Here is a 26358-nt window from a genome sequence, read left to right on the forward strand (position 1 = left end):
TTTCTCCAGCTAACTTTAAAATGAATGGGTTGTTTGATATTGTCCTGTTTCGAAACAACATACTTTTGTCTCCCCAGTGGTGTTTATGAAGCCTAGGGTTGGTTAACAAGTTTGAAGGACACATTTTTGCCACATTACTGAAGGAATGCGGTGAGCTATCCTGGCAACCTGAATATTAAAAAATAATTTACATTACAAAACCTGCAAGCAGGAATAACCAGAAAAATATTTTCACATCATTTCGCTTCCAAGTATCAAGTTAGGGATTTTTTTATTAACAAATATTTGCATTATTAAAGCTTTATTAACATCTGCTGAAAAAGCTCAATGGGAGGGAAAAATGACCATGCTGAAAGACAGTTTCTTTCAGCCTCCCTTGTGACAAGGGTTTTTGCATTCTTGTGCCAAGGGCATGTCTGACTAAGGATAGTGATCTCGGCTGCTTCGATGAAAGCAGGCACCGTGTTTGATCTGCCGAGGGCTCTGCCTGGGTATTGTCCTGCTCCTCTCCCTGAGCCACGACAGCACTCACTCCTGGCATTCCCCAGCATCCCACCAGCACTGTCCCCATGTGCTGTGTTTGCCTAAAACTGCTGCCTTTGTACACAAATACATGTATTTTGGCAAGAGCTGGGCTGCCCAAAAAGTCCACACTGGAAAGCTCTTTGGTTTTCCTCTGTTTTGCACTCTCAAGATTTTACAGGTTACTAAGAGGGGGCTTTCTTTTTGTAAAAACCATATGCTACCAAAGGCCCCCAAAATTATCAGCATATGAAAGAAACTTGCTTTACACCTTAACTGTATTGTGTTTAATTGATGGGAGTATAACAAGCACATCTTTACCTCTCTAGAAAATGAAGTGCCTATTTCTAGAGCAGCAGCTGCACCTCTTCTGTCTGTGCTCCCCAGTTTGTGCCAAAGCAGCAAGGACTGAGCATCTCCACCAGGTTCACACAAACCAACTCTTTGTAAAGGCCTTAACCCAGATCCATCCCACCAAATTTTCAGATGCTGAGGTGCCCATGAACACCCTTTGTCCATGTCTTTGATTGTCCAACGCACCCCTGGGGATGCCCTTCCCATTATGGAGGGCACCGAGGTGCTGGATCTACCCCCCGTGACTGCCTGGACTTACATGAAACACTGAAAAAATCTTCGATCACACTCATCAGCCTAACAAGCTGTACATGAAGTAAAACTCTCAATTATTTCATTTTCAGCTTCCACGGGATTTCTCAGATTCTTTGGATTTCTCACCTTCTGTGCTCTTCATTTCTTTCCAGTGAAACACTTACTGACAACTATTGGTAGGCTAATACAAAAACAGGGTTTGGAAATTATTTGCTTCTACGACATGGAGACCAAATATCTGAGAAATCTCTCCAAACCCAAAAATCTGAGAAACTGGGCAACTCTCAGCATGTTAGTCAGATGAAAGAAAACACTACTGCAGGGACATGGGAAATGGAATTGTCATCTCTGCTTTGATGCACAAAGTATCCTATCTTCTATAAAAAGTAACTGTGATCACATTCTGCTATTCAATACCTTGCATTTCAACAAGGAGGACTGTTTGATATTTTTAACAAATAACAGAAATAAATCAAAGCTCTATTTCTGAACTGTCTGAAGCCATGAGTCTTCCCCAGCTCCCCACACAGTCCCTGCTGCTCTCCCTCCTCCCTTCCTCTTACTCCAGAGACCAATGACCTCCCAAAGGCAGAAAGCTTTCTGATTCTATTTAGTATGTTTAAGTGGCCCCTATGATATAGTAGCTTAATTATAAACAAGTTACTGTGATCACAGGTGCTTCTACTGAGAACTTAAACATGGAATAAACAAATTGACTTATACAGGCAGGAAGGAAGGGAAATGGACTCTCGCTGTCCACAGCCTCACGTTATTTGGCTATAATATGTATTTTCCCACCTGCAAGCTAAGCAACAGCTCCACTGATCTCAGGGAGAACCTGAGAGGAGGTGTATAGTGAACCACAAATCCTTTACTGCCTGTTTAACAGCTGACAGGAAGGAAAAAAAAGAAAGACATTCAGATGTGCTTGGCATGTGTCGGGAAGCTACAATACATTTGCATCCACAAAACATTATTATTAAGTAATCAGTAATAACAAGGCAGAAAGATTTTCTTCCAAGTCGTTAAAATTTTCCAGCCGATGGAGCCCGATTAGTCACAACATAACTATTCCATCGTGGGGATAAAATAAATGCATCCACTCTGGCAGGAGCTACGGCCACGCCGCACCTCGGAGCATGACATGACGCACAGATGCTGGCAATCTGGGGAGGGGGTGGCAGCCTGCTCCACACATCTGTTATTGTGGGAAAAAGCCATGTTGGTGTTTTGTCAAATTGCTCTATTAGTAATGAATACAGCTGTTTCACATCGGATAATCTGTGTTGCAACACTTCACTAAGTGACTCCGCACAGAACTATGCCCTGCTGTTCATGCTCAGCTGTAATTCTGATTATCGAGGGAGATGCCACTGTGCTTTTAAAATAAAAAAAAAAAAAAAAAAAAGTTGAGTGCAGCTGTTTGTGCTTCAAGGAACATCAAAATAAATCGTTTCTCCCTGCCATGTATGTATTTTTCATTGGAAATCACAGTGTATTCTGGCATTAGGGCAACTGCCCCCTGGTAACACAGAAATGCACCAAGTGTCTCTTCAGCCCTGGCTGCAAGCAAGGATAGCATTGACCAAGGTTTTAGCACAAACACATGAGAGCCTGACAAGTTTTCACCACCTCAGGCTTCAACTTAAGGCTTAAGTAAAGGAAAATATGATCATCCCCCTCCCCTTGATAAATCCCTGAATGGAAATAAGTAAATGATTATCACTGCTCACAGACTACTGGAAGTCAAAGGAACATCCCAGTGCTCGAGGTTACAGTTTTTGCTTACTACCCCTCTTGTCACATCTGAGACTGATGTTACACAAAACATATTCCCTCTTACAAAGTCATTTCAAACACAAAATACTATGTCCTACATCTGCTGAGATAGTAACTATTACAATAATGTCTTAAACCAGGCTACAGGTGCAGCACCTTTGAAACCCCCAGCTCACAATGCAAATGTGGAATTTGTGTCAGTTTTCCCCACAGAGCTCATCTTTCAGACTTCGTGCAGCTACAGACAAACCTGAGGACAGAGCCCCTTTGTGTGCAGGCCAGGTGGGGAGCTGGGTCCTGCTGCTGGCAGACACCTCGAAGGAGCCTCTCTTTGTCTGCAGGTAACAAAACCCTCCGCTTCCAGCAGATACAGCACAATGGTTAACAGGACAGGAAAGCATGTGCAATGGTGAAATGAAGCTGATAGTGATATCTTATACTAAGAAAAAACACAAAAAATCCAGCCCAGTTTCAAGAAGACACTTAGAGGCCAGCAAGGTTTGCAGTTTTCAGGCAGTAGCAAAAATTTCAAAAAGGAAATGGGGAAACAGCCAGGTGGAAAAGAATATTAATTCCCAGATATGCAAACCTATTTGGGTGCGTATTTTTGAGATGCTCTCATTCAAGGACAAATAGTGGACATTGAATAAATTTAATAAAACATCCAGTGGACAAATTTCCACTTTTACAAAGCTCTTGGGTAAAACCCATTACCTGCACAGATAGTACACATGTTTATACTTAAGCACCAATTCAGTTGTTTCTCTGCCTCATGCACAGACCAAGAAAAAGGCAGATTTATGGTCTCCAGACCCTCAGCTGTGGTCAGCCTGTGAAGCTACAGGGGCATGCTGGGCGTGCAGGATGCATCACAGCATCTACCCGAAGGCTTTAGCCCAAGATGTGCTCTCTCAGTCAAAACTGCCAAAGCTGACTTCTAGTGTGGAAAAACGCTGCAGGTACAAAAGTCCCAAGTGCTTCCTGTAGAATGGATGCACTGGCACAACAAAGTACAAATCATGTAGATCAAGTTGCAAGCAAGGCAGGAAGATCTAGAGCAGGCAAATTGGCATTCCTCATCTGAATTTGAAATAAAATGTGCCAAGCTCTCAAGCCCAAAAGACACTGTGATTCCCCTGGTAATTGGACAGAAGAATGAGACAAACAACAGAAGAAAGGCCTCTGTTTCTGAACTGAAGAATTTATATTGATCTGAACATAGAATTTATATTGCTCTGAAATCAGGGAGAGATTTCCTTTCCACACAGCATCCTTTAGTGAAAGGGTTCCTGAGCTGAGGACCAGGGAGGAGGAGGCACCCCTCACAATTTACTGATCCCCAACAAGTGTCTGCAATTTTCCATGAAAATAAATCGAATTGTTCCCAGATAACTCAAAGAAAAGGCACAGTCCTGCCAGTAGATCTCCACAGGACTGAAATGACAACTGACTGCCCAGCACCTCCTCAGCTCAAGTGCCCCTCAGGCATCTGCATGTTCCATTTCTTTCTGGGCAGTTCAGCAGATGATCAGTTCTAGTTCACAGCAGAAAGAAGCCTGAGGTGACCCAAGTGTAATGGATGGTTTCTTTATGGGCTGGGTTTCAAAAGCCCCACAGCAAGAGCATATGCAGAAGAAACAATAAAAAGGGTCTCACAGACGAAAGGGTCCCAGACTCTCTTCTGGGGGGCCCATGTGATGATGTCCCACAGGCTCCCAAAGCCTGTGGCATACACACCCAACAAGCAGTGCAAAGCAGGCACTTAAAACCATCTGTGAACTGAAAAAATAATTCAGCAAGTGGCTTTCCTTGTATTCAAACCCCTGTAACATGCAGCTCATGTTCCTAACTCACATTAGTTCATCATTTTCCTACCAGGGTTCATAATTAGTGACTGGATAAATAGGTTTGTGAGCTAATGCTACTAAAGTGGAAGTATCCCTCTCATTTCTTCCTCCTCCTGACCTCCTCCTCTTTTTTTGCTCCTGAACTGTGGGAGCTGAGACTAAATGGCAGATGATCATTTTTTCCTTCCTGACCAGGCTAATGGGTCAGGCAAATGCCAGCACCATGCAAAAGAAATAGTGGGAAATGATGCAAAGGGTGGAGAGGACACCATGAGGTCATGTCTTTCAGCAGCAGCTCTCCATCAGGTCAGGTCATTTGTATCAAACCACAACTTTTTCAAAGTCAAAAACAACCTCCATTTTTACCAGTAAAAACTGTCTTCCACTAACACAAAAATCACAAAGAGGAGAAGCAATTCAGAGCACTACAACACAGAGCAGACACTTACTGAGCTGAAAGCTCTACAAGCAGCAACACATCCACAGCAAGACTGAAGAACCATTATCCAGCTCCTGAGATACCAGTAAAAGAAAGGTTTGAATGTAGGTTAGACATACTGGAAGACAGTAATTAGCAGGTAGAATACAGAAGAGAAAAGAAATCAGACAGGGGCAGAAAACAAAATATTCTTTTCACTTTACTATTTTCACTTTATCTCTGTCCAGAAAAATAAAATTAAAATTTTGAGCATGATTCTCTCTATCATCTTTGGAGGATGTTCCTTCAGCCAACACTCTCTGAGACTTGCAGCATGTCATTTCCCTCTTTACCTCAAAAATACTCTTCAAAAAGACAATGAATCAGAGCATGTAGTTAACTTATGTGCTCTGAAACTCCTTCTGAAGGGGGCAGATTTGCTCCACTGCCTGTTCAGGAATTTGGGGGGGTCTCTGGTGCCCCTGAAGGCAGGCAGAGCTCTTACCCCAACTGAGCACACAACTGTTCTGGCCACGTTTCCCAGGCACATCTCATAGGGGAGAAGCATCAGCTGTCTCCAGAGGGAGTCAGAATGTCAGCTCCACACTGTACACAAGTCACTTTTTACTGAGGGGGGTGGGAAACCTGTGGAGAGAGCAGCCCCTGCTACAAACTTTTGAAAACAGCAGCAAAACCCATGTGGAAGCATGCAGGGCTTAAAAAGAGTCCCGTGTTCCTTATCAGCAGCGCTGCATGCTGCCAGCTTTTAAGGGCTATCTGGCTTGAAAGGCAATTTTTCAGCCTCTAACTGCATTTGTACTTAGAATAGAATCACTGCTGCTTTAATGACTCTCATTACATTTTTAATTATAAAAAGTTCAATTTAAAATTGCCCAGACATTTGCACAAACTGCTTTTAGCAACTCACTAAACGCAGGCGGGTAAGATTAACCACTATGCCTGCCTAGCACATCTATCTTAAAAGCCAAATAAAGCAAGAAAAATAATGCTCCAAATTGGATATTCAAAATGGTTCTTGCCATGCAGCTCCTAAAGTGATGAAACAAGGGGTTTAAGAAGTTGCAAGCAGAGGAGAGGTACTAGTATTGAAGGAATATTGCAACTATACAGTCTGAGCTTAGAAAATAGCTACAGTTCTATTTCTGACATAGCAGTTGGCTCGAATAACTGCCTAATTCACTTAACCCATCTTGTGCATAAGCTTTTCTGGCTGCATAAAGAATGGAAATAACTGTGAATGAGCAGCAGTTGATAAATGCCATTTATCAGCTTGTAGATCTCTGTTTCTTTTGTGTATATGATCAAAGCAAAGCACCCAAATTCGATTTGCTCAAGTATCTGTGTTGGCCTTAAAGCTGAAATTCATTCAATTTGCTGTGCTTGTCAACAACACAATTTCAGTCTTAGATTCACCCTGAGGAAAATATAAGCTTCTGTTATTTGAACATATAAAAGGCCATAGTTCAAATAAAGACAAGGCATCAATAAATAAACTGGAAAGCCTTTGAACACATCCCCACCTTTCTGTAGAGTTCAGCCCCACTTCCAGAGAAGCTGCTGGAGTGAAGAGGAGGAGAAAAACTTGACTACAAGTTCTCATTGCTCACATGTGCATCCAAAGCCACTCACCACTCCAAGACCCAGCAGAGTATGAAATTTGTCCTTACACCCTTCTGGTCATAAACAAAAACACTCCTGATCTGCACAGCACCACCACCCACACACAAACATTCACAGCCCCGTTAGAGAGATTAGTCTGGTGTTTATCAACACAACTTGGCTTCAAAATAGGGTGAGGTTGGCTGTTCAGTGTGGTATTTACAACACCACCATGGAGCAGGGACCACAGCTAGACCTGCACTGCCAGAGAAGTGACAAGACAGTTACAACAGCATTGTTTAAACATGATCTTAACTTAGTGTATTAATCAATTCAGCAGTTTAAACCATTTCAAGGAAACATTAAATTCCCCTGCATGAAGGAAAGGAAGAAGCCCTTTATGTAGTAATTGCACTGCACCCGTAAGCATTTTGTAAACCAAGACTCCTTGGCTGAGAAACTATCAGGAAAACATTCAATTCCTGTGCTAAATAATGTCACTGCTGAACAGGGTCACCAGCTCACCAAGGAGCCTGCTTGCCAGGCTGCACACTGCTCTGGCCTTTTGTAAGGAGCAAATTCCAATCATACTCAAAGTGAGCTGTACCCTGGCTGAGCAGACAGACAGGATCTAAAAATGCAGGTAATAAAGAAAGATACTGAATATCTCTTGTAAGTATTCTGGAGTAGGTGATCTTTTACAAAGACATGAAGACTTTCACACAGTAGGAGGAAGAGCCAGGTACAATTTTCTGCAGATTCCAGGCAATCCCAATGGACATGTGATCCATGTGGCATGCAGTGAAATAAAGTGTCTTTTAAAAGACAAATGTACAGAATGAAAATGAATAAAAAAAAAAGATCCAAATAATTGGACAGTTTCTTGTTTAGCCCAGAAAAGAGAAATTTCTAGGGAGACCTTACATCTGCATATGCTCAGCCTCACACTATCTGGGGACAGTCCTCAGCCATCCTCTGCAGCCATCCCAGCCACTTGAAACTGCTAAAGCATTTCACAAAGTACAGGAAAACTTACACAGGCACTTCTGTCCACAAAGGATGGGCACACAGATGACTCTGGAATAATAACATTAACATGCACGTTCATTTTCCCACTGACAAACTCATTACCTCTCTTACCCAGCCTATTCTGACACATTAGTTATCAGAGCAGCTCATAAGAACACAGAATGTCCCAAAAGAGAACTTCAGGAGAAGCTTAATTAAATAACCGATTATTCTTCATGTTTAAAAAATAAATACATGCACATACACTTCCATGTGACAAGGTCCCCAGGGAAAAATTTGTAAAATAAGCATAGACTGTTTATTTAACTCAGAGAAGCAATTAAACCATTAAGAAGAGCTCAAAGTAGGCATTATACTGATTATCCCTTAATTACATGCATTCACAGCAGTGACAGACAAACTGCAACAATAACAACCATGTTACCATGCTCATTTTTTCCTGACCTGGGCACATTCTACAACAAATCCATCAGCAATGTATATTCAAGCTCATTTAAGAGTGATGGTCCATATTGTTACCAGCTTGGAGACATCTCTGATTGCTGCTCTAAGACCAAGTTAAACACACTGAAGTTTACTTCAATCCAAATTCAACCTATTTATTTATGTGCTTCTCATGATATAGCACACAATGCTAACGAGAGTCTAATTGCAATCCCATCTCTTTGTTCCTCTGCCCTAATTGCAGAGGAATTGGCCCCTCCTACACAGGGCTCAGGACCCCCAGGGTGCCACAGGATGGAGGCAGAGCTTGCTGTGTGCTGCCAGGGCAAGACTGGCAGAAAACACAATCCAAGGAGCGCCTTGGGTGAAATTCCAGCTGGAGGAACCCCACAGAGGATCCCAAACCTTGCACTTCCCTTTGCTTGCAGACGGGGATGCAGCTGCAGCCAGCGCAGACAGCAGCCTGCGAAACGACTCCGTGCCCACAGCCGAGCCCAACCGCAGGAGCTGGAGCAGTTTGTGGAGCAGTTTGTGGAGCAGTTTGTGGACTCGGCAGCAGCTGCATCCCCTGCGTCCCACAGCAGGGTAAACAAAGCCATGTTAGAGCTCCCCTGGCAGCGGTGGCAGAAGGAGCCGCCGACAGGAACGCGCTCCGCTCCAGCCCTGGCAGGGCAACGCAGCTGCCAAGGCCTGGAGTCGCCAAGAAAATTACAGTATGATAGTCTTAATTACACTAATTGCGTTTCCTGGTATTGAGGCAGGATTAATATAGTGTTTCTTATGCTAGATTTCATAAACACAATTGGTTTCAGCTTAACTCTTCGTAATTGTATTTCACAGTTCTTGCAAACAATTAGCCACCAATTATGTTCATTCCGTTTTGCAGATGACTGATAAACATTCCAAATATCAGAATTTTCCCTCAAGGGAGGCAAATTACTTCTAACTTAAGTAACCTTAATGAGGCCTCAGTGAAAGTCCTGTGGGCAAATCACCCAATGGCACTTGCTTGCCATTTCCATGCTTGCACGAAGGATTAGAGAAGTTTCCACGCAGAGGAGAGCCATGGCTGGGAATGGCTGTAGAGAGCTGAGTAACCATCTTAAGGTGATAAAATGACCATATATAAATACAAATATATATATATATTTGAATATATGTATGTATCTTTGCACAGTTGTACGTAGATACCTGTTTCATGTAAAAGTATATGAACATATTTACACAAAGACACTCATACACAAATACTTGGTTTAGAAATTAAACATATTTTGAGCTTGTGTAAGTCTCAAGGCTACAGGTGCTGGGAACTGGACTGGAGGGGCCTAATTAATGTCCTACTCCCACCCTACTCACCACAGTCCCATCATCAAACTGAAGTGCTCACACAATTGAGAATGGCAGGCATTGTGTTTCGGTCCCCTCTGCAGGCACAGCTCCAACACTCAGAACAATCAAGCCAGAAATGCTCAAAAATGTTATGGTGAGATAATATCGTCTGCTGAGACGAGAATAGTCTTTTATCACTTTACACCGAGGTCATCTGGAGTGACCTCGCTGAGATGGCATTTGAAAAGTCTCACCCTTGCAGCAGCAGGCAGGCTAACCAAAACTCCACGAGCTTCTAGGAATTTTAGGCTGGATTTTTATAAATAACACAGCCCCGCTCAACATGTACACCACTTAAAAGGGGAAGCTTGGATAAATGTATACAGACAGTTATAGACCAAATGGCCACTTATAAAACTCTGCTTGAAAGCTGTATGGTCAAAAAAAAAAACAACCAAATTCCAAGTATTTTGAGAAAAAAAAAATTGCAAGCTCTTGCTTGGCCAGTGCTGGCAATACCAAAGTCTTTCCATAACATAACAATTAGAATATATTTTGCTGACAAAGTCTTACACCAGGGTTTCTGCACAGGTTCTTTCTTCCATACCTGCAGGGTCACGAGCCCTTCACTTGCCAGGAGAAGCAAAAACAAACCTTGATGATGAGTAATTTGCAATCCTCCCCATACATACCGAGTTAACGTGGTTCTGTGCTACCAAATATTTTTTAAGATCTCCTATATGGGGCATATTGACAGAAAATTAACAGCAACCCAGAGTGGAAGGCACTGCTTGTGACAACCCATCTACACTCAAATGTTCCCCCATCTCATTCCCAACAGAAGTAAGAGGAATAAACTTAAAAAAACACAGGAGCAAAAAAAAAATAAAACAAAAAAAAGACAAAACACTTCATCAAAACTGTTGTTAATAACGTAATCAAGAAGGCAAACAGTCAGGCAGTAATCAAATCCAGCTTTTAAACAAAGCATGTGCAGAACCCTAAAGCTTTATATTATAACACATAGTGTACATTAATAAAAAACTAAATTGCACAAATTATGACGGAACTTGGTCTTTTGTTGAACACTGAAAAAAAGGCCCAACAAAACTCCCACTCATCTCCAGGAGTAGCTTGATTTTTTAAGCAGTATTTGAAGCTCTCTAACCCACAAAGAAAGGAAAAAAACCAAACTTAAGTCTTGTGGTGTTTAAATGAGTAAATCATAGTGTAGGTTTATTTATTTCTAGGATATTTGTCCTAAATAATTTGGAATATTAAGTCAGATTCTAGATTTACTGTTAAACAACTATTACTGATACAACTGGATGGCAGTCTGCACACTCTGAGGTTGTCCACAGTTATGCAATCTCACACTGGTTAATGTGGTTGAGTGGGCTTTTTCCTTTCCTTTTTATTTTGAAGCCAGTGATGCTTTCATTACAAAGCTGACTCAGCAATTTATTTCTGTTAATATCATCTATTCTTCAAACCTCTATTAATGAAAATATTCATGAAACAGAAAATGAGCTGTTGATGTCCCAGGCACAGAACCCACCCCACGCAGCGACCACGAGAAAACACTGGTGCAGAGGGAACAAACAAGACTCTTAAAGATATAATCACACAAATTGTAGCTAAATATAGAAGGGGTTAGACTGTCAAAGAGTGAAAGTTACCCAGCCCCAGAAATCTGACAACAGCAGAATCAGCAGCTGATTCAATACAGCTTTCAACAACCACTACACGATTTTTTTTTTTTTATTGTGGGAATAAGTACAATTCAAAATTTAGCAAAACCAGCAATCCAATTTACATTCTTTACCATTTAAAGTCAATTCATTATTATCACTTATCCAAGTTGAGATTTGTTTCAAAATTAGAAATAGGAAGCATAATAATAAAAGCCCCGCAAAGATTCTAAGTGAAATGTGCTTCCTTCCCCTTCCCCAATCCACATCTCCTACATGAACAACAAACATGAACCAGAATCACAGACATTAAAGAATAAAAAGCATGGGAAACTAAATATTTGCCTGTGAGGAAGAGTAAAGGAATTTAATAGGGATAATGGAATAATTTCATTATTCTTCTGGTCAACAAATATAATTACTTCAGATTAAGAAAGTTGACTGCAATTGCCTTACTAATTCAGAACCATAGCTGCACTAATACACTGTAAAAAGACTGAAAGCACTGACTAATAGGTCTGCAATGTCTGTACCCTGAGTAAAGAATGTGGATCTTGGACTTTAAAATCCTGCCACCATTGATTGGAATGCACTGGGTCCACACTAGGAGGATTATCTACATTTGAGCAGGGCTGACACAACTCCAACATTCCTGCAGACACCCATACACTCACAGAGCTTCCCTGTGCTTTGGGGAGAGATCCAGAGATACTGGGAAGCTTAAAAATTGATAGTATGCTGGTAAAAAGACAGCCTTCCCAAGGGCTCTTGGATGTACCATGATTCCTGATTCTGTCAGACATATATATATATATACACACACGTAAAGTAAGGACAGAGACAAACCCCAAATACAAGTCCTGCACATTTACAAACCCCAAAAAAGTCTGAAATTATAGCCCAGACCATATGTTCTAACATTTGTCTTTAAAGTCTGCTGCCCTAATTCTAGAGATCAACGCATTTCCCAGCAGCAGATTCTTAGGCATTCCGAAAAATATACAAAAATATCTTCATTTTAGCAAAGGACAAGCTTCAAGAAGTGCTTCTCTGCTCATTTGGGTGCTGCTCTGCCGGGAAGCAGGATGATTGATTTTTACATTCGTGTAAACGGGATTGGTTCAAGCCTTTATTTCTCACCCTGCTGATGAGTCAGCCCCTGCCCTTCTCCTTCACCAGAGCTCCTGTGCCCGGAGGCCACGTCGGCAGGACACAGGACAGACTGCCAGGTCCCATCCCAGCCTGGCCAGGCCAGTGGCTTCCCCAGGGACCAGGCTGCAAGGTCAGGAGAGGCTGTGGCCATTCCTCCACCATAGGTGGACACAGACCATCAGCAAGAGTCCCAAGAAATCCTTGGAAATTTCATAGAATTTCCAAACTATTTCCAGCCTTGGCTGTATCATTCTCCCTTTCTCTCAGTGTGTACTACAAAACAGTCACAATTTAGGATTTGGAAAGATTAAGCCAAATTAAAATTTAGTTATGTGCCAAGTTTCTTTTTCCTTTTGTCTTGTGTCAGGGGAGCTATAACAAATAACAGCTACCAACTGTAAAGAAGCAGATATTCCACCCAGCAAAGCTACAAGTGCAGGTGCATCTGGTTCAAGATTTAATCACACACATGCTAAATAAATTTCCATAATTATTCTTAGCATTATCGGATTTAAAATGGAGAAGCTAAGATTATTCACACAGTAAACAAAGCATCCCATTGTTTACTCTTGGCTTCTTACATGGCTTCCTATACTTGATTGTGGCGTGCTAAAAAAATAAAACCATGAGACGAACAGAGAATGGTGGTATGATCTCGCTGACAATGACATGGGAAAAACTTACTCCAGATTAGCAGTCTTTTGCTCTCTCTTAGATTTCAACACAAGGTTCACAAAGATATGAAAACCTGAAAGGTATTTATTGCACATGAAAGGAATAAAGGATACATCACCCAGACCACAGTTTTCTAAGGTGACCAAACACTAAAAGGGCAAAGAGCCTATCACTGACATACAGAGAGGCACCAAAAACACCAGAAATACCACAGAAGAGAAAAGGTTCCGCTACAAATTCTGGTATTTCCTAGTTGGGCAACAATGTGAAAATAAAATAACAGTATCTGTTATGATTATATGATTAAGTATAACAGCTGGTGGTTTATAGCAAGACCTTTGAAAAACTATGGATTGCACCACAGGTAACATCCCAACAGGAAAGGCACAGCTGAGCCCAGGCCTGGGGCCATGACTGTGCTACAGAGCTGAGTTTGCTGAAACACTGAAGTGGCCAAAGCCAGAAGATGGTGACAATGCCTCTAAAGGATGATACTGACTCTGTTATATATATATTTAAAAAATATTTTGGCCAATACAACAAAGGCTGGTTAGACACTGACATGGGATTCTTCCCAGTTAGAGCTCTCAACCACAGCTTTGCTCTGGAGGGTGCTTATGCAGATAATTCTTCATTTGTCCATGAATAGAAAGAACTTTAATAAATCAAAAACTTACTTGTGTTGATATACCAAGGAGACCAGTGGATATTGCAGGCCTGGCTTTTCCATCAAACACTAAATCTAGACACCGAGTACCAGGAGTCAAAGTAAGGCCATGTAAATGTGGAATAAGAGGTACATTTTAAAACTTGGTAGGGTGAAAAGGGCCCTTGCTGGTAAACAGAAAGAAACTGAGCCAAAGCTTAATAAACAAAGTGTAAACAAAAGCTATTTAATACCAAGAGCTATGCTGCAAAACACCACCACACAGACTGTTCTGCTCCAAGCCCTAATGACCAAAACAGTCTGAACTGAAAGTGCATTTCCTACAGAGAGTTTTCCATCCCGTGTAACCAGCCTGCCCACCAGCACGTAGGTGGAAAGAGCTGAAACACTTTGCAGAAACAAGGAGAAACAGAATCAGAGCTCACCCTGCATTTCACCCCTCCCTCCCCTGACACAGCCAAGCACGTCCATCCTGTCCTGCTCCCATGCACCCCTGCAGATGTGCCCCCAGAGCCTGTCTCCAGGAGTGTGCCTGACCACATGCAGTTCCCAACTACCATCAGACAGCAGATGCAGGTGAGAAAGGACAATGTTTCATCCTGCTTTGCCAAATTTAATGTCCTGATCAATGCAGTGCTTTGCAGCATACTTTGAATACAGTCACTAACTTACTTCTTTAAATGTAACCAAGGGCCAAATTCCGATAATTCAGGAGATGCTCTGGACAGAAGCAGGTACCAAACCAAAGTGGTTCCAGCCCCTGGCTCTCACCAGCACACAGGCACTGCCTGCCCTGGAGAGCCCAAAGAACCTTCCACCTGCAGATTTCACCAGTTACTCTTTATTAAAGTGTATTTTCAGCTTTCTGCAAGCGTCTCCAAAGCAACATGATTTCAGGTGCTGCTGTTCTTTCATCTCAGAGTGAAACCACATCAGGTCCACCGATGAGCAACCCAACATCAACCTGGGATAGTGGAAGGTGTCCCTGCCCACAGCAGGGGGGTTGAAGTGAGACGATCATTAAGGTCCCTTCCAAACCAAACCACTCTGGGATTCTATGATCCATCTGTTCCCTTGTGTGCACCCATCACCACTCTCATCCTGGTGCCTCTGTCCCCACCCAGTAACACTCCACAGGTACCACTCATTTGCTTACATTATGTCCCATCTATTTTCAACTCTTTTCTTCCCTGTAAGGAACTGACTCACTTCCTCATTTCCAACCTCATACCATAGAGGAAAAAAAAATACACACTTTGTTTGGTTTGCTTAGACTACACTAACAGCCTTATTTCACCGACACACACACTCTTCCTATACAAATATACAGCTGTTAAGCCTTTAATATTATCCATTCCTTTGCACTACCCACACCTAACCACACCCACCCACCAAATTAAGGGAATAATAATTCCAGGAAATCTTTCATTTGAGAAGCCACAGCTAGGGTTTTAGCATACTTCTGGTCTTTTTCTTGACTTAGTCACTTTTAGAGCCACAGAAAAAGCAGCGCTGAAATTTAATTCTTGCATTCTTTGTTTTACAAGGTAAGAAACAAGCAAAGACTTCAAGCTCAGCCTCAGTGGCAAAACACTTGAAAACATCACTTGAAACAAGTATCAGTAAACTGTCTATGTTTTTATCCTGTTTTCATTTCAAAATGTAACCACCCAAAAGCAATTCAGGTCTGCAACACAGATATTTATGTCCTGACACAGCTACAACCCCTCCGTGCCATTGCACATCTCTACCTTGTCCTTGAATAAATCACAAAAGCCAGTTTAATGCAGATCCTTGCTCACCCTATGCAAGGGTGAATTCCCCCTGCTTAAGGCCAGAATTGAAACAGAATTTCTATCCTTTAGCATATTTGTTTTCCTTTCAGGCAAATTTTGTTCTTCACTAATCCAAACCTTGTGCTGTCCTAGGAGACAAAGACAAGAGGTGAGTTTCAAGAGAGGATTTCCAGCAGCATGGGTGAAGCAGAATTTACCAGGAATTCCAGTTTTTATTCCATGAGCTGCTTTTCTGCTCCCTGTCCTTCTACCTTGCTACAGGCTTTTTGCAGCTTTACATACATACAGAAAATTCAGTTTGGGGGCAGAAAATGAGATCCAGCTTGAGGACCAGTTACATGGAGGGCAACAAAAAGGACATTTAGCAATAATTGGGCAATTCTACGTGATCAATGGATAGAAGCTTTATGCAGCCTGCATACTCTGCACATAGGTATTTTCAACATGTGGGTGACAAGCAAGGTCAAGTGGCACCAGAATAATCATTCTGTCCATGTTATTCATACCACAGCGGGTGTGACAGCTTGGCATTATTGCCTTCCAGGAGGGAATAACTCAGAACAGATTCTCAAGTACAGCTTCACTGCCCCAAACTACACACAAACCGTGAACTTTTCAAGTGTGAATGACAAAACTCCCAGGCAGCAACACAAGTTCCTACCAAAGATCTTAAGATATTGGCTAAAAAACTAGTCTTTAATCAGTCACTAGGGAAAGGTGAGTTTCCTGAACATCAGATTCACATGAGACCTATTTATTCTGAAATTTAGAAAGCAGAGTAATTTTTTTTTTAAATTCAGAGGTCTGTTTCAATTCCATTCTGTAGTTACCAGATCCAGGTTCTCAGCCTGCTCCATATTTCATGTAGTGTGGTTACCACAAAGCACTAGCTAGAAGTCATCTTTCATACAAAGGAAGTACAAGTTAACAGCTGAGCAAAGAAATGGCTGAGAATATGCCTTGCCCTTGTCCTTTTCTTGCAGAGCTAGAAACAGTCAAGTCCTGAGTTTTTGACAAATTAAAAGGAAATATGTGAGAAGGAAATGAAGTATTTCTAGTATTGACACATTTATGAACTAATTAATATCTGTCAAACTTTATATGAAGAGCAGCTTTTAAAATACTGATGGTAGAGCACATATACATGTTCCATCTCCCAAAGATACTGGATGAAGATCCTAAATCAGTCCTAAATCAGTTTCCCCACAGGGGCAGTTTTGCAGTCAGAGCCCCAAGCTCATTCTGGGTGTTGGGCAGCTCAGGGTGAGCAGGGCTCCCCTCGAAGGAAGCACATCAATAATTTGTCATTAACACCCACATGGATTCAAAGGAACAAAAGACGGGCCACGTAATCACACATGAATAAAGGATGTGCTTTATGTTTCCACTCCATCCCACAGGCCAGGAGGCCAGCCCCAACATTCAGCAAGCCCTGTGGTGTTTAACAGCCCAGGTGGGCAGCACCACAGCCCTCCTGCCCACACAGGCAGCCTCAAGTCACAGGCTTCTACTTGATTCAGCTTCTAGCAACTATTAAAAAATTAATCCAAATTAATCCCCAACATCCCCTTGCTTTATTCCTTTATTTGGCTATTGTTACAAAGGCTACAAAAGTCACATACCACAGCATCTCTTCTATCACATGGGATGGAGAAGAGAAGTCCTGAGGAAGTCAACAACACAGCTCCTGCTGAGAGCCCCTGGAACTGCTCAGATCCTTCCCTAAACAACTCAACGTGTAGACTGTGAACTCAAGGACTGGATTTCTCCAAAAGACCAGACATATTGTTTTGGGTTTTTTTAATTTATTTTCTCTTTAAATCTGTCTTGTAAAGGAAACCACAGACCCTCTCCATGCCCACTGATCAGCTGAACTTCTCCCAGCCACCATCATTTCCAAGAGCTGCCTAATCCAGGCCTACACCATGATCTACAGGGCTTATAAAGCACTGATGACTTAAACAAGTCATCTCCAGCTATATGCAAAAACAAAACAGGAATGAAGAGAGCACTTGCTGCAACACCTTGCATCCTCAGTTACAAATATTTATTCCAGTTTTATATTACTTAGAGGATATTTTTATTTTTAAAGTTTTCACTGGCTATCTTACTGATACAACCCCAAGGAACTGGAAAAAGTTTTTGCATTTGAGATTTCTCCACCACTCCAAAACAGCAGAAACATTCAAATGTGCATCTGTTCTTTCTGGCTTAAAACAGTGATTACTCAATTAGTGGCTAATTACACTTCAGAGTGTTAAAAACAGAGGATATTCCACAGAGGTTTTTCTCAAGCAAGTGTCTTTCTTCCAACCTTGATAAGACAAATGAAGATTCAGTAAGTCATCTTCTTCTCTGTTGCCTCAGTCCTCTAAAGCACACCATCACCAGACACACCAAAGCTGCAGCGCCAAACACAGCTCTGGACACAAAGTGGGGCTCACAAGATTTCCAGAACAGGCTCCAGAAGCACAACCTGAAGATTTCACACTGCTCAAAAAGTCATATGCAAAAAAGTAATAAAAAAAAATTCTTCTACATAAGCAAAGTTAGCTGTCCCTGCAGAACGGTCACATGGCAAAGGGAAGAGCTTTCGTATATCCTGAAGAATTTAGTGTTACCAAGCCTGACATCTCAAGGTTTTATTAACAGTGTTCACTCCCTAAACTCATGAGAATCACCCAGTTTGTAATACAGCAGTCCTTCACACTGCAAATATTCAGCAGCACATCTTATGTCATAACCCTGAGTACGTGGCAGTAAGGAAAAAGCAAGTATCATCTATTCCACAGGGAGCTACCAGCTGACAGCCACTGCCCAAAAAGACTTTCATGCTGCCTTAACATAGTGCTAAAATTATTCCTTATCCTACTAATCATAGTGCAATGTGGGAGCATTGGAAAATGCATCATTATTGTCTGAGTGCTGCCCTATGTATAGGGAATACATTCACCTCTAAACATACCAAACACTGTAACCTTTAAACATACCAAATACTCTATCACAGGTGGAAATAAAAAAAAAGACATTAAGTTTTGTGGAGCAAGGAGGTGTGTAATTTCCAAAACCACTGCACACAAAATAAGCCTGTCTTCTATAATAACCTCAGAGCACAAAACCAGAACTGTCACAAATCCAAGTTTTAGTATATTTGCAGACTGATTACAACAGATCTTCTGCAATAGATCACTATTAAGTTCCACAACTGCATGGTAAGAGCAGCTTCATCAAAACAAAACAAAAAAAAAAACAAAACACCACAACAGCAACACAAGCAGGTGCCTTCCTGTGTATGAAACATGTACATAGTTCAGCAATAAAAAAAATTTACAATAAAGTAGGATCTGAAGCTCTAGCTTGAAAAGAGTATCAAGAATTTTCAGGCCAAGCTGAAAGGATGTATACAAATAAACATGAGCTTTGGCAGTCAATACTGCAGCTAAAGCAAATAAAAGGAGACAATCTTATGCTAGAAATTCTAAATCAATTTTATGAAAGACTGCTGATGAGTACCAAACAAGTCCCATTGGCACAAACACGTTAAATTACTGGGAATACAGAACCAGGAGGTTTCAAGTTGCATCCATTTAAATACACTGTCTGAACACCACTTTAAGCATGAACAAAATTATAAATAAATAGGGTCATAATTATATTTGTAATGGAAATCTTTCAAGTATTAAGCCAGAATAAAGCATTCATTTCAAGTAAAAGGAGTAGCCAGCTTTATTCCTCTGTTAATTGCCACATGGACCAATTTCTTACCACACAGCATGCTGGCTATAAATCTCAACAAGCAACTTTAAACTGCTGTTATTATCGCTCATCAAGACCAAATAACCCTGGATGGTGTTCAGGGAAGCTTCTGTAACGTCTATCTCAAACAAGTATTAATTCACCATTTCCATGGGGATGGAACTTCAAGCAAGAACCACCCACTCCTCCACTGTTTAAATGGAGGGGGTGTCACAGAAAAGATGAAAAGAGGTTCCAAGATGGGACTGATAAATAACTGAAGAGAGAAATCCTCCTGGACTTCCAAGAAATGCATGACTCATTCTGAGATACTGAACTCCTAGAATACAGAGAGCAGCCACGTCTGCAAGTTCTCACTCCCAAGTGCTTCAGTGCCTTTCCAGAGCTGCATTATCATGGTTTTGGAGAGATGGCAGAACAGGTATTCCATAAAGCAAAGCAATGCCCATCCATGCGTCTGTGTTGTCCTCTTACCTTGGATGCACTGGAGGGTTCCATCCTCAGCCCTTATTGTAAAGGTTTCACCTGGATTAACTTGAACCAAAAAGACCTGCAGAAAGGAAAATAAACAAACATTTGTTTCACTGTGATCTCCAAAAATTAAAATTTCCCCAAAACAGTAACTGTATTATCCCTTTTCTGGAAGAGGTGTGGAGGCAGGGAGGGAACAGACTGGCATACTACATCTGTGGGTCCCAGGGTCCAGGAGCAGGCAGAGATTTGAAACCCACCTACTCATCTACACATTAAGAGCTGAACTGAAGATGTAACTGAATTGCATACAGGTGAGAATTATGGCTTTGAGTTCCACAACAAAATCTTGAGGGTGTGTTTAACTTGGCCAAATGCTGGTAGCTAAGGACATAAATCTTCAGACCATTGGCACATGAGAACAGAGAGCACACAAACTCCAGCAGGCAGCACCAACCCATAATGGGATTTCAAGTTCACAGGAATAAAAGTCTGCTGTGCGGAGTTGATCCACTATGTTTTTAAAAGTTTATCCTCCAGTCTTGCACATAACAGATCTCAGTTAAACAAAACCCGTAGGCACACACACAGTTCAACAGTTGTACATCAGTAATAAACTATTTATTAACAAATATAATATTTTTATAAATAATAAAAAGATCACTCCAGTCTCCTATTGCTGAATTCTGCAGATGGTGGGAACACACATGGACCGGGAAGCACGAAAATATGTCCCAGTTCGGGGTATGTTGTATCACCTTTATTAATTTTCAGCTGTCTTAAACAATGGGTTTAAAACTTATGATTTAGAATTCTTTCTTTAATGGACAGTTTCACTGGGATCTACAGACCATTTATCCCACCTTGCTGCTCGTGCAACTTTTACTAAAATACTTAAAACACACTTCTGCTAACCGCGCATTGTCAGAAGTTCAATCAAGGCATAAATTAAATTTTCAATTTGTACCAAGATTAATCTACTTTTTTTTTGTGGAAGTTCTCTCTAAATTTAGGTCTGGTCTTTATATTCTGGGACATCTGCATGCAGGATTTAATCATTCAATCTAGAAAGAGAGAATTTGAATTCATGGTGTGTTTCTGAATTCCTTAAGCCAAATGCGTAAGATAATTATTACCTAGATGACCTTTTGAATTACAGTAATCCTACAGAAACCCATTATTCCACCAACATTTTTAAAGCACAAGCTGGAAATCAAAGAAATGACATATGAAAGCCATTATGTTGTCTGTAACAATCATTTCTCAGGGAGCACTGATCAGGGTGGATCTGATCAAGCATACAGAGCACAATAAATGGTTCAGAAAAGATAAAAGGCACAAAGCCATTCCATCCCTAATCTCTGAACAATCAACATTTAAGTGACAGCATTTAAGTGCTCTTTTGCTATGAATAGGCGTGAATTATCCACCACAGGACACGGGCATCAGGTCAAAAGAAGCGCAGAGCAAAGCAATGTCATCCAGCTCAACAAAAAAATCCAAAACAACAAACAAGAAACCAGAACACAAAGAAGCCAAGAATCACAGAAATGTTTCATCAGCTCATTTGCATTATATGTCTAAACCAACAGCCCTAAAGCTGGTTATTTACTAACAAATTTGATTAACATAAATCAGAAGCCCTTGTACGCCTTTACACCTTTGGAAAACTGGTCCAGCTCCTCAAAATAGAGACCCTAACTAAGCCTGATGCCCCGTGCATGTAAAGCTCCATCCTTGCCCTAGAGCAGGAGAGAGGGATTCCTCTTCCTACACAAGGCACATGCCCACCCCGGGGTTATCAGAAGATTTACAAATTCCTGTCCCAGGAGTCCATCACCAGCACAAGTGTCCACATTAGCAGGCCTGCAGCTGTCCCTTAAAAATAACTCCTTGGGGTTCTGCATTAAAAAAAGGTGATATCCCCAATCACAGCTGTTGCTTTTGATGGTCAGAATGAAGCAGCATCATCCTTGCCTAATCACATGGGATTTTAACACAAAAAAATTGTTCCAGTAACAAGTTTGTTTCCTGTAGAGCAGCAGCCGCACAGCTTTGTTCCCCCATCATGAGCCTGTGGGCAGAGCCTGGGACTTACCTATAGTAGCTTCTAATAAAATGTTATAGATATGGAAATAACTCCTTATTGACAGATGCTCAAATCAGGCACAAAGAAAACATTTACAGGCTGTTGCTGGGGGAAGGCAGCAATATCAAGAGCAAGCAGGAATAGCCAAGGTGTGACTGATGTGGGTCATCACTGGAGCAAGGGCTGGGCACAAAGGGAGGACATGTAACCAAAGTGGCCTCAGACCCAGGAGCAGCAACCAGGCTCCTCAGGCAAGATCCTTCCAGAGGTTGCAACCCAGCCCCAGCCCCTCCTTTCCCAAAACTGGGGTACTGGGGTGTTTCCCATAATCCATCCCACCACCCAATTCCCTCTGCAGTCCCCCCATGCTGCACACAACGCCCCAGAGCTCACAACTGCATAGCACTGATCAAAGAGATGCAGAGCTGAGGCCAAACCATTAAAGCCAGCACACACCAAGTGTTACATATGAGACCACCTTCCAGCCAACACCCCTGACTTGTCCCACTTGCCTGGGACAAAATGTCAAGGTACACTGTGACTTCTTTTGTTTATACACACTAAGTATATAAAACTAATTCCATGATTTATTTTTCCCCACCTCCTCATAAAACAACAAAATCATGTTCTGCAGCCTGAAACGCAGCTTCCCTCTTTGCTTTCACACAAGGGATCTTCATGAGAACGCCTCCTTTCTAAAGCTTTTAATTAAAAAAATCTGAGGAAAGCAATAAAAAAGTGTAAAGATAATGTCACTATTTTAATGAAAACAAACCCAGATGATCTTTAATTGTGCTATGTCTCTTCCAATATTCATCATCCCGAGTATGCACAGTTATGAGATGGCAACAGAGGAGAGGGAACTTGAAGGGTCACTCGGAGCCCTCGCTGCTGGCTGGCAGCATCTCCAGGGTGCGGTCTCATGTCCAAAGTCACTCCAGCCCACTTTCAGTCCTTGGCCTCCTCCCACCCAAAAAGCTGGAGCATGTGACAGCTGGGAGCAGCGCATCAGCAGCACAATCCCAAAGGCTTTTTCATTTCCCTAAAAAGTACTCAGATGTTTAATTTAGCAGTTTCATCCGCTCGGTGCTGAAGCCCAGCCTTACCTGCTGCATCCTCAGAGAAAGCTTGTTATCTCTATAGTACTCTTTTTGCATTTAAGAATGCCATTCTATTTCATTGAAAGTCATGTTTGTTGAGTGATGAATGTTACTAAGTTGCATAGCTACTATAAATATTTATAATCCCACAGAGTACATCCAGACTAAGTTTTCATGGCAAGCCAAGCACGTGTCACTCGTGCCTCCCTTGTTCCCACTATCCAACTCCCATGGCCAGTGGAAGCCGGGGAAGAGACTAAAGAAGGGCTCACAAAGCAGGCATAAAGCTGGGGTTCAGGAATAAATAAACAGAATGAGGAAGTTTTGGATTGGGTATTAGGAAAAATTTCTTTACTGTGAGGGTGGTGAGGCCCTGGCACAGGCGGCCCAGAGAAGCTGTGGCTGCCCCATCCCTGGGAGTGTTCAAGAACTGGTTGAACAGGACTTGGAGCAGCCTGGTGTGGTGAAAGGTGTCCCTGCCCATGGCAGCGAGTGGAAAGAGATTGGTTTGGTTTGGAAGGGATGTTAAAGCCTTTCTGTGATATAAAACTATATATACTGTGGGGAAACACTCTCAGACAAAGGCAGAAATGCCACCTGATAAGGACCAAGGGCATACACTACAATCTCTTTTGTATACTACTGGTTTACTTACACAAGAGTTTAAGCCCACAGAAGAAAATTCACACTCAAAGCAGGCCATCATCCCCCAACTACTCTGTGGCCTCTCACAGCAGTGATGAGGATGATGTTCACCTGCATCCATGTGACGCAACACAGTCCCAGAGTTCACTTAAAGTATTTCCCCTTTATGAGAACATTTTCTCGCTAAGGTCAAACAGCCGCTTGCAGGGCTTAGGCTTATTAAAACCCCACATTAAACATTTTCCAGTGTAGTGAATTTTCCCTTCCATGAGATGCATCATGCTTCATACAGCTGGGGAGCACATCATCATAGGCACCACCTGGGATCCAGCCACAGGGTCCTCAGAAATGCTTTAAACCATTAAGATTTATTGCATTTACAATTTCTATGGTGCATAGCTTATGGAATGCACTGCTTTTTTTGGGGAAAAAAACAAAAAAAAAAATCACTTGTATCCATTTTGTTATCTACTTTAAAAGACTGTGCCCCAGATCCCAGTCAATCTCCAGGTGCATCCCACAGGAAGGACCAGGGAACTCACACACTAGGGAACTGGGTGCAATACTCTTCTCAGGAAGACATCCCTCGGTCACACAGAGCAAGCAGGCTAAACACTTTCAGCCTCTCTTCAGTAAGAAAAATCAGGGAACATACTACACCTTAAACAGTAAAGCTGACTTTTTAACATGAATACTTCAATAATAGTGTCTGGGCTTAACTTTTTTTTTTTTGACTGGACAGAAAATAGAGGCATTAATAGAGGCATGAAGCAATTCAGTCAGTTTACCATGAGTGCTCTTTACAGCAAAGCCCAGCAAACCCCAGTGGCAGATCCTGAACCTCTTAATTTATCAAACCTTAAAACACACATGCCAAAGCAGTAAAAATAAATTAATAAATTGAGAAACCATGAAGAAGTAACTAAATTTTGGTACAAAGTTCACTCACTCAGCTCAGTATAAAACCCAGCTAAGTGCTTTCAGTTTGCTTGCAAGGTGCACAGACTTGTTATGCTACAGGAAAGTACCAAATCTCGTTCCTCATTCAGCTGTACTCTTGTTTCCCTCATTTAAAGCCTGTGACCCTAAAAGACAAGAACCAGCACACACAGCACTGTGTGCAATGCCTGAGCTCCAGCCAAATGGTGAAACCACAGGGTTGGTAAACACAGCTTTACAAAGAGCAGGCAAGCAGAAAACCTGCTGCACCTCTGCAGGTGCATTGAGTGAAACAACCTGAAATAAAACTTCCCAAACTAATAAGCCAAACATTCTGTACAAATGTGCTGTAGCACAGCTAGCTGCCCCTCCACTTTATACTCCAAGCTTTTTAGAGCTTACAGTGGAGTACCTACAGGAAACCATTGAAATTCTTGGACCAAAAGGTTAATTATTGCTCCCTGAATCCCCTAAGGAGTTACAAGTGGATTAGAAGCAGAAACAGCTCTGGAAGCAACATGAAAGCATTAAACACAGTCAGCAGTAGTGGAAATAAAGTGTGGGAAACGAAAAAAAACACAAAACAACCAAAGTCAGTGCTAGAAATGCCATTTTGGGTAGTCTAGAGTCTAGAGGAGAGGGATTACTGTCAAGCAGGCAGAGACATTCCTTGCCCTGCCCTGTACAGCTCTGCAGCCCTTACTCTCAGGAAGATAAAGCAAGTGAATGTTCCCATGCAATTGCCTTACACTGCAGGCCTGTTCACTGGCAGATTTGCCTTTTGCATCACTCTCCAGCTGGCTGCTGGCAAGGCCAAGGTGTTTCACCAGCTCCAGTCTGCTTTATTCTATGTGTATAAGAATGGGTCTTTTGAGGAATGGCTTTTCCCTGGAGCTCAGCATTTCCAGGCACAGATCCTAATGCAGCTCTGTGGTGCTGGCACAGCTGAGGCTTCACAAATACAGTGACACAGGGGTGAGCAACAGCCAGTGTGCCCAGAGCAGCCCATCAGAACCTCCATTCTGTCAGCCCCAAAGCACGAGGCACTGAGCTGCCTGCTGGCCATGCTGCAGCCAGGAAAACGCCACACGCCTCGTCTCCCACCAGCTCTGCCATGATGCTTTCTCACCACCAGCTTCTAATGGAGACTGTAATTATACCCTGTAAAAGCACGTCCTCCTAAAGCTAGGACCTACTTATGGAGTCATATAAACCATCTTTCTTAAGGAAGTCACTCCTATGTGAATCTATCCTGAAGGCTCTTCCCACCTTACAAGTAACTAAAATAAATCTCTTTCAACAAACACTTAACATTCGTTTCTATGTTACAACAAACCATGTTAAGGGCAATTAACATAGTTCATTTGCAAAGATCAAACAAAGCATTTATTCCGATTTCATTCCATTTTAGAACTGTACTTTTAAAAAGCAAAGACATCACCTAAAGCTTCAGGAATAGGATGAAAATGATAAAGCATAAAGGTAGTTAAGCTTAGCAACAGATGAGGGCACATACAGACTAGAGGCCAAAAAAGCCTCATGGAAAACTGGTGTTTCAGCTACAAGTACTTCAAGAGATAAGGAGATGAGATCTAAGAGCATCTTCCAGCAAACAGGAGAGACCTGGCCCAGAACTGTTCTACTGAGTCATGGTTGCATAACACAGCAAAAGCAAGAAGCGATGTGCTTCTAGTGCACCTGCAATTCTTTTTAATGCAAAAGATTAGCTGAGAAACTATTTTAAAGGCAATGGAGGCATCTGCCAAGCCAGGCTGATGAA

At 41.9% G+C, this 26358-nt stretch overlaps 1 protein-coding gene across 2 annotated transcripts in view; it reads right to left on the minus strand.

Annotated features, from left to right (window-relative positions):
- The window catches only part of FNDC3B (fibronectin type III domain containing 3B), a 184363-nt gene that overhangs the window by 118967 nt on the left and 39038 nt on the right, over nt 1-26358 (minus strand). For both annotated transcript variants that reach the window (XM_032119442.1, XM_032119443.1), the window contains exon 3: nt 19809-19884. In XM_032119442.1, coding sequence (XP_031975333.1) covers nt 19809-19884 — 76 coding nt within the window. The remainder of the gene's footprint in view (nt 1-19808; nt 19885-26358) is intronic.

The sequence above is a fragment of the Corvus moneduloides genome, chromosome 10 (assembly GCF_009650955.1).
Source record: "Corvus moneduloides isolate bCorMon1 chromosome 10, bCorMon1.pri, whole genome shotgun sequence".
Classification (NCBI taxonomy): Eukaryota; Metazoa; Chordata; class Aves; order Passeriformes; family Corvidae; genus Corvus; species Corvus moneduloides.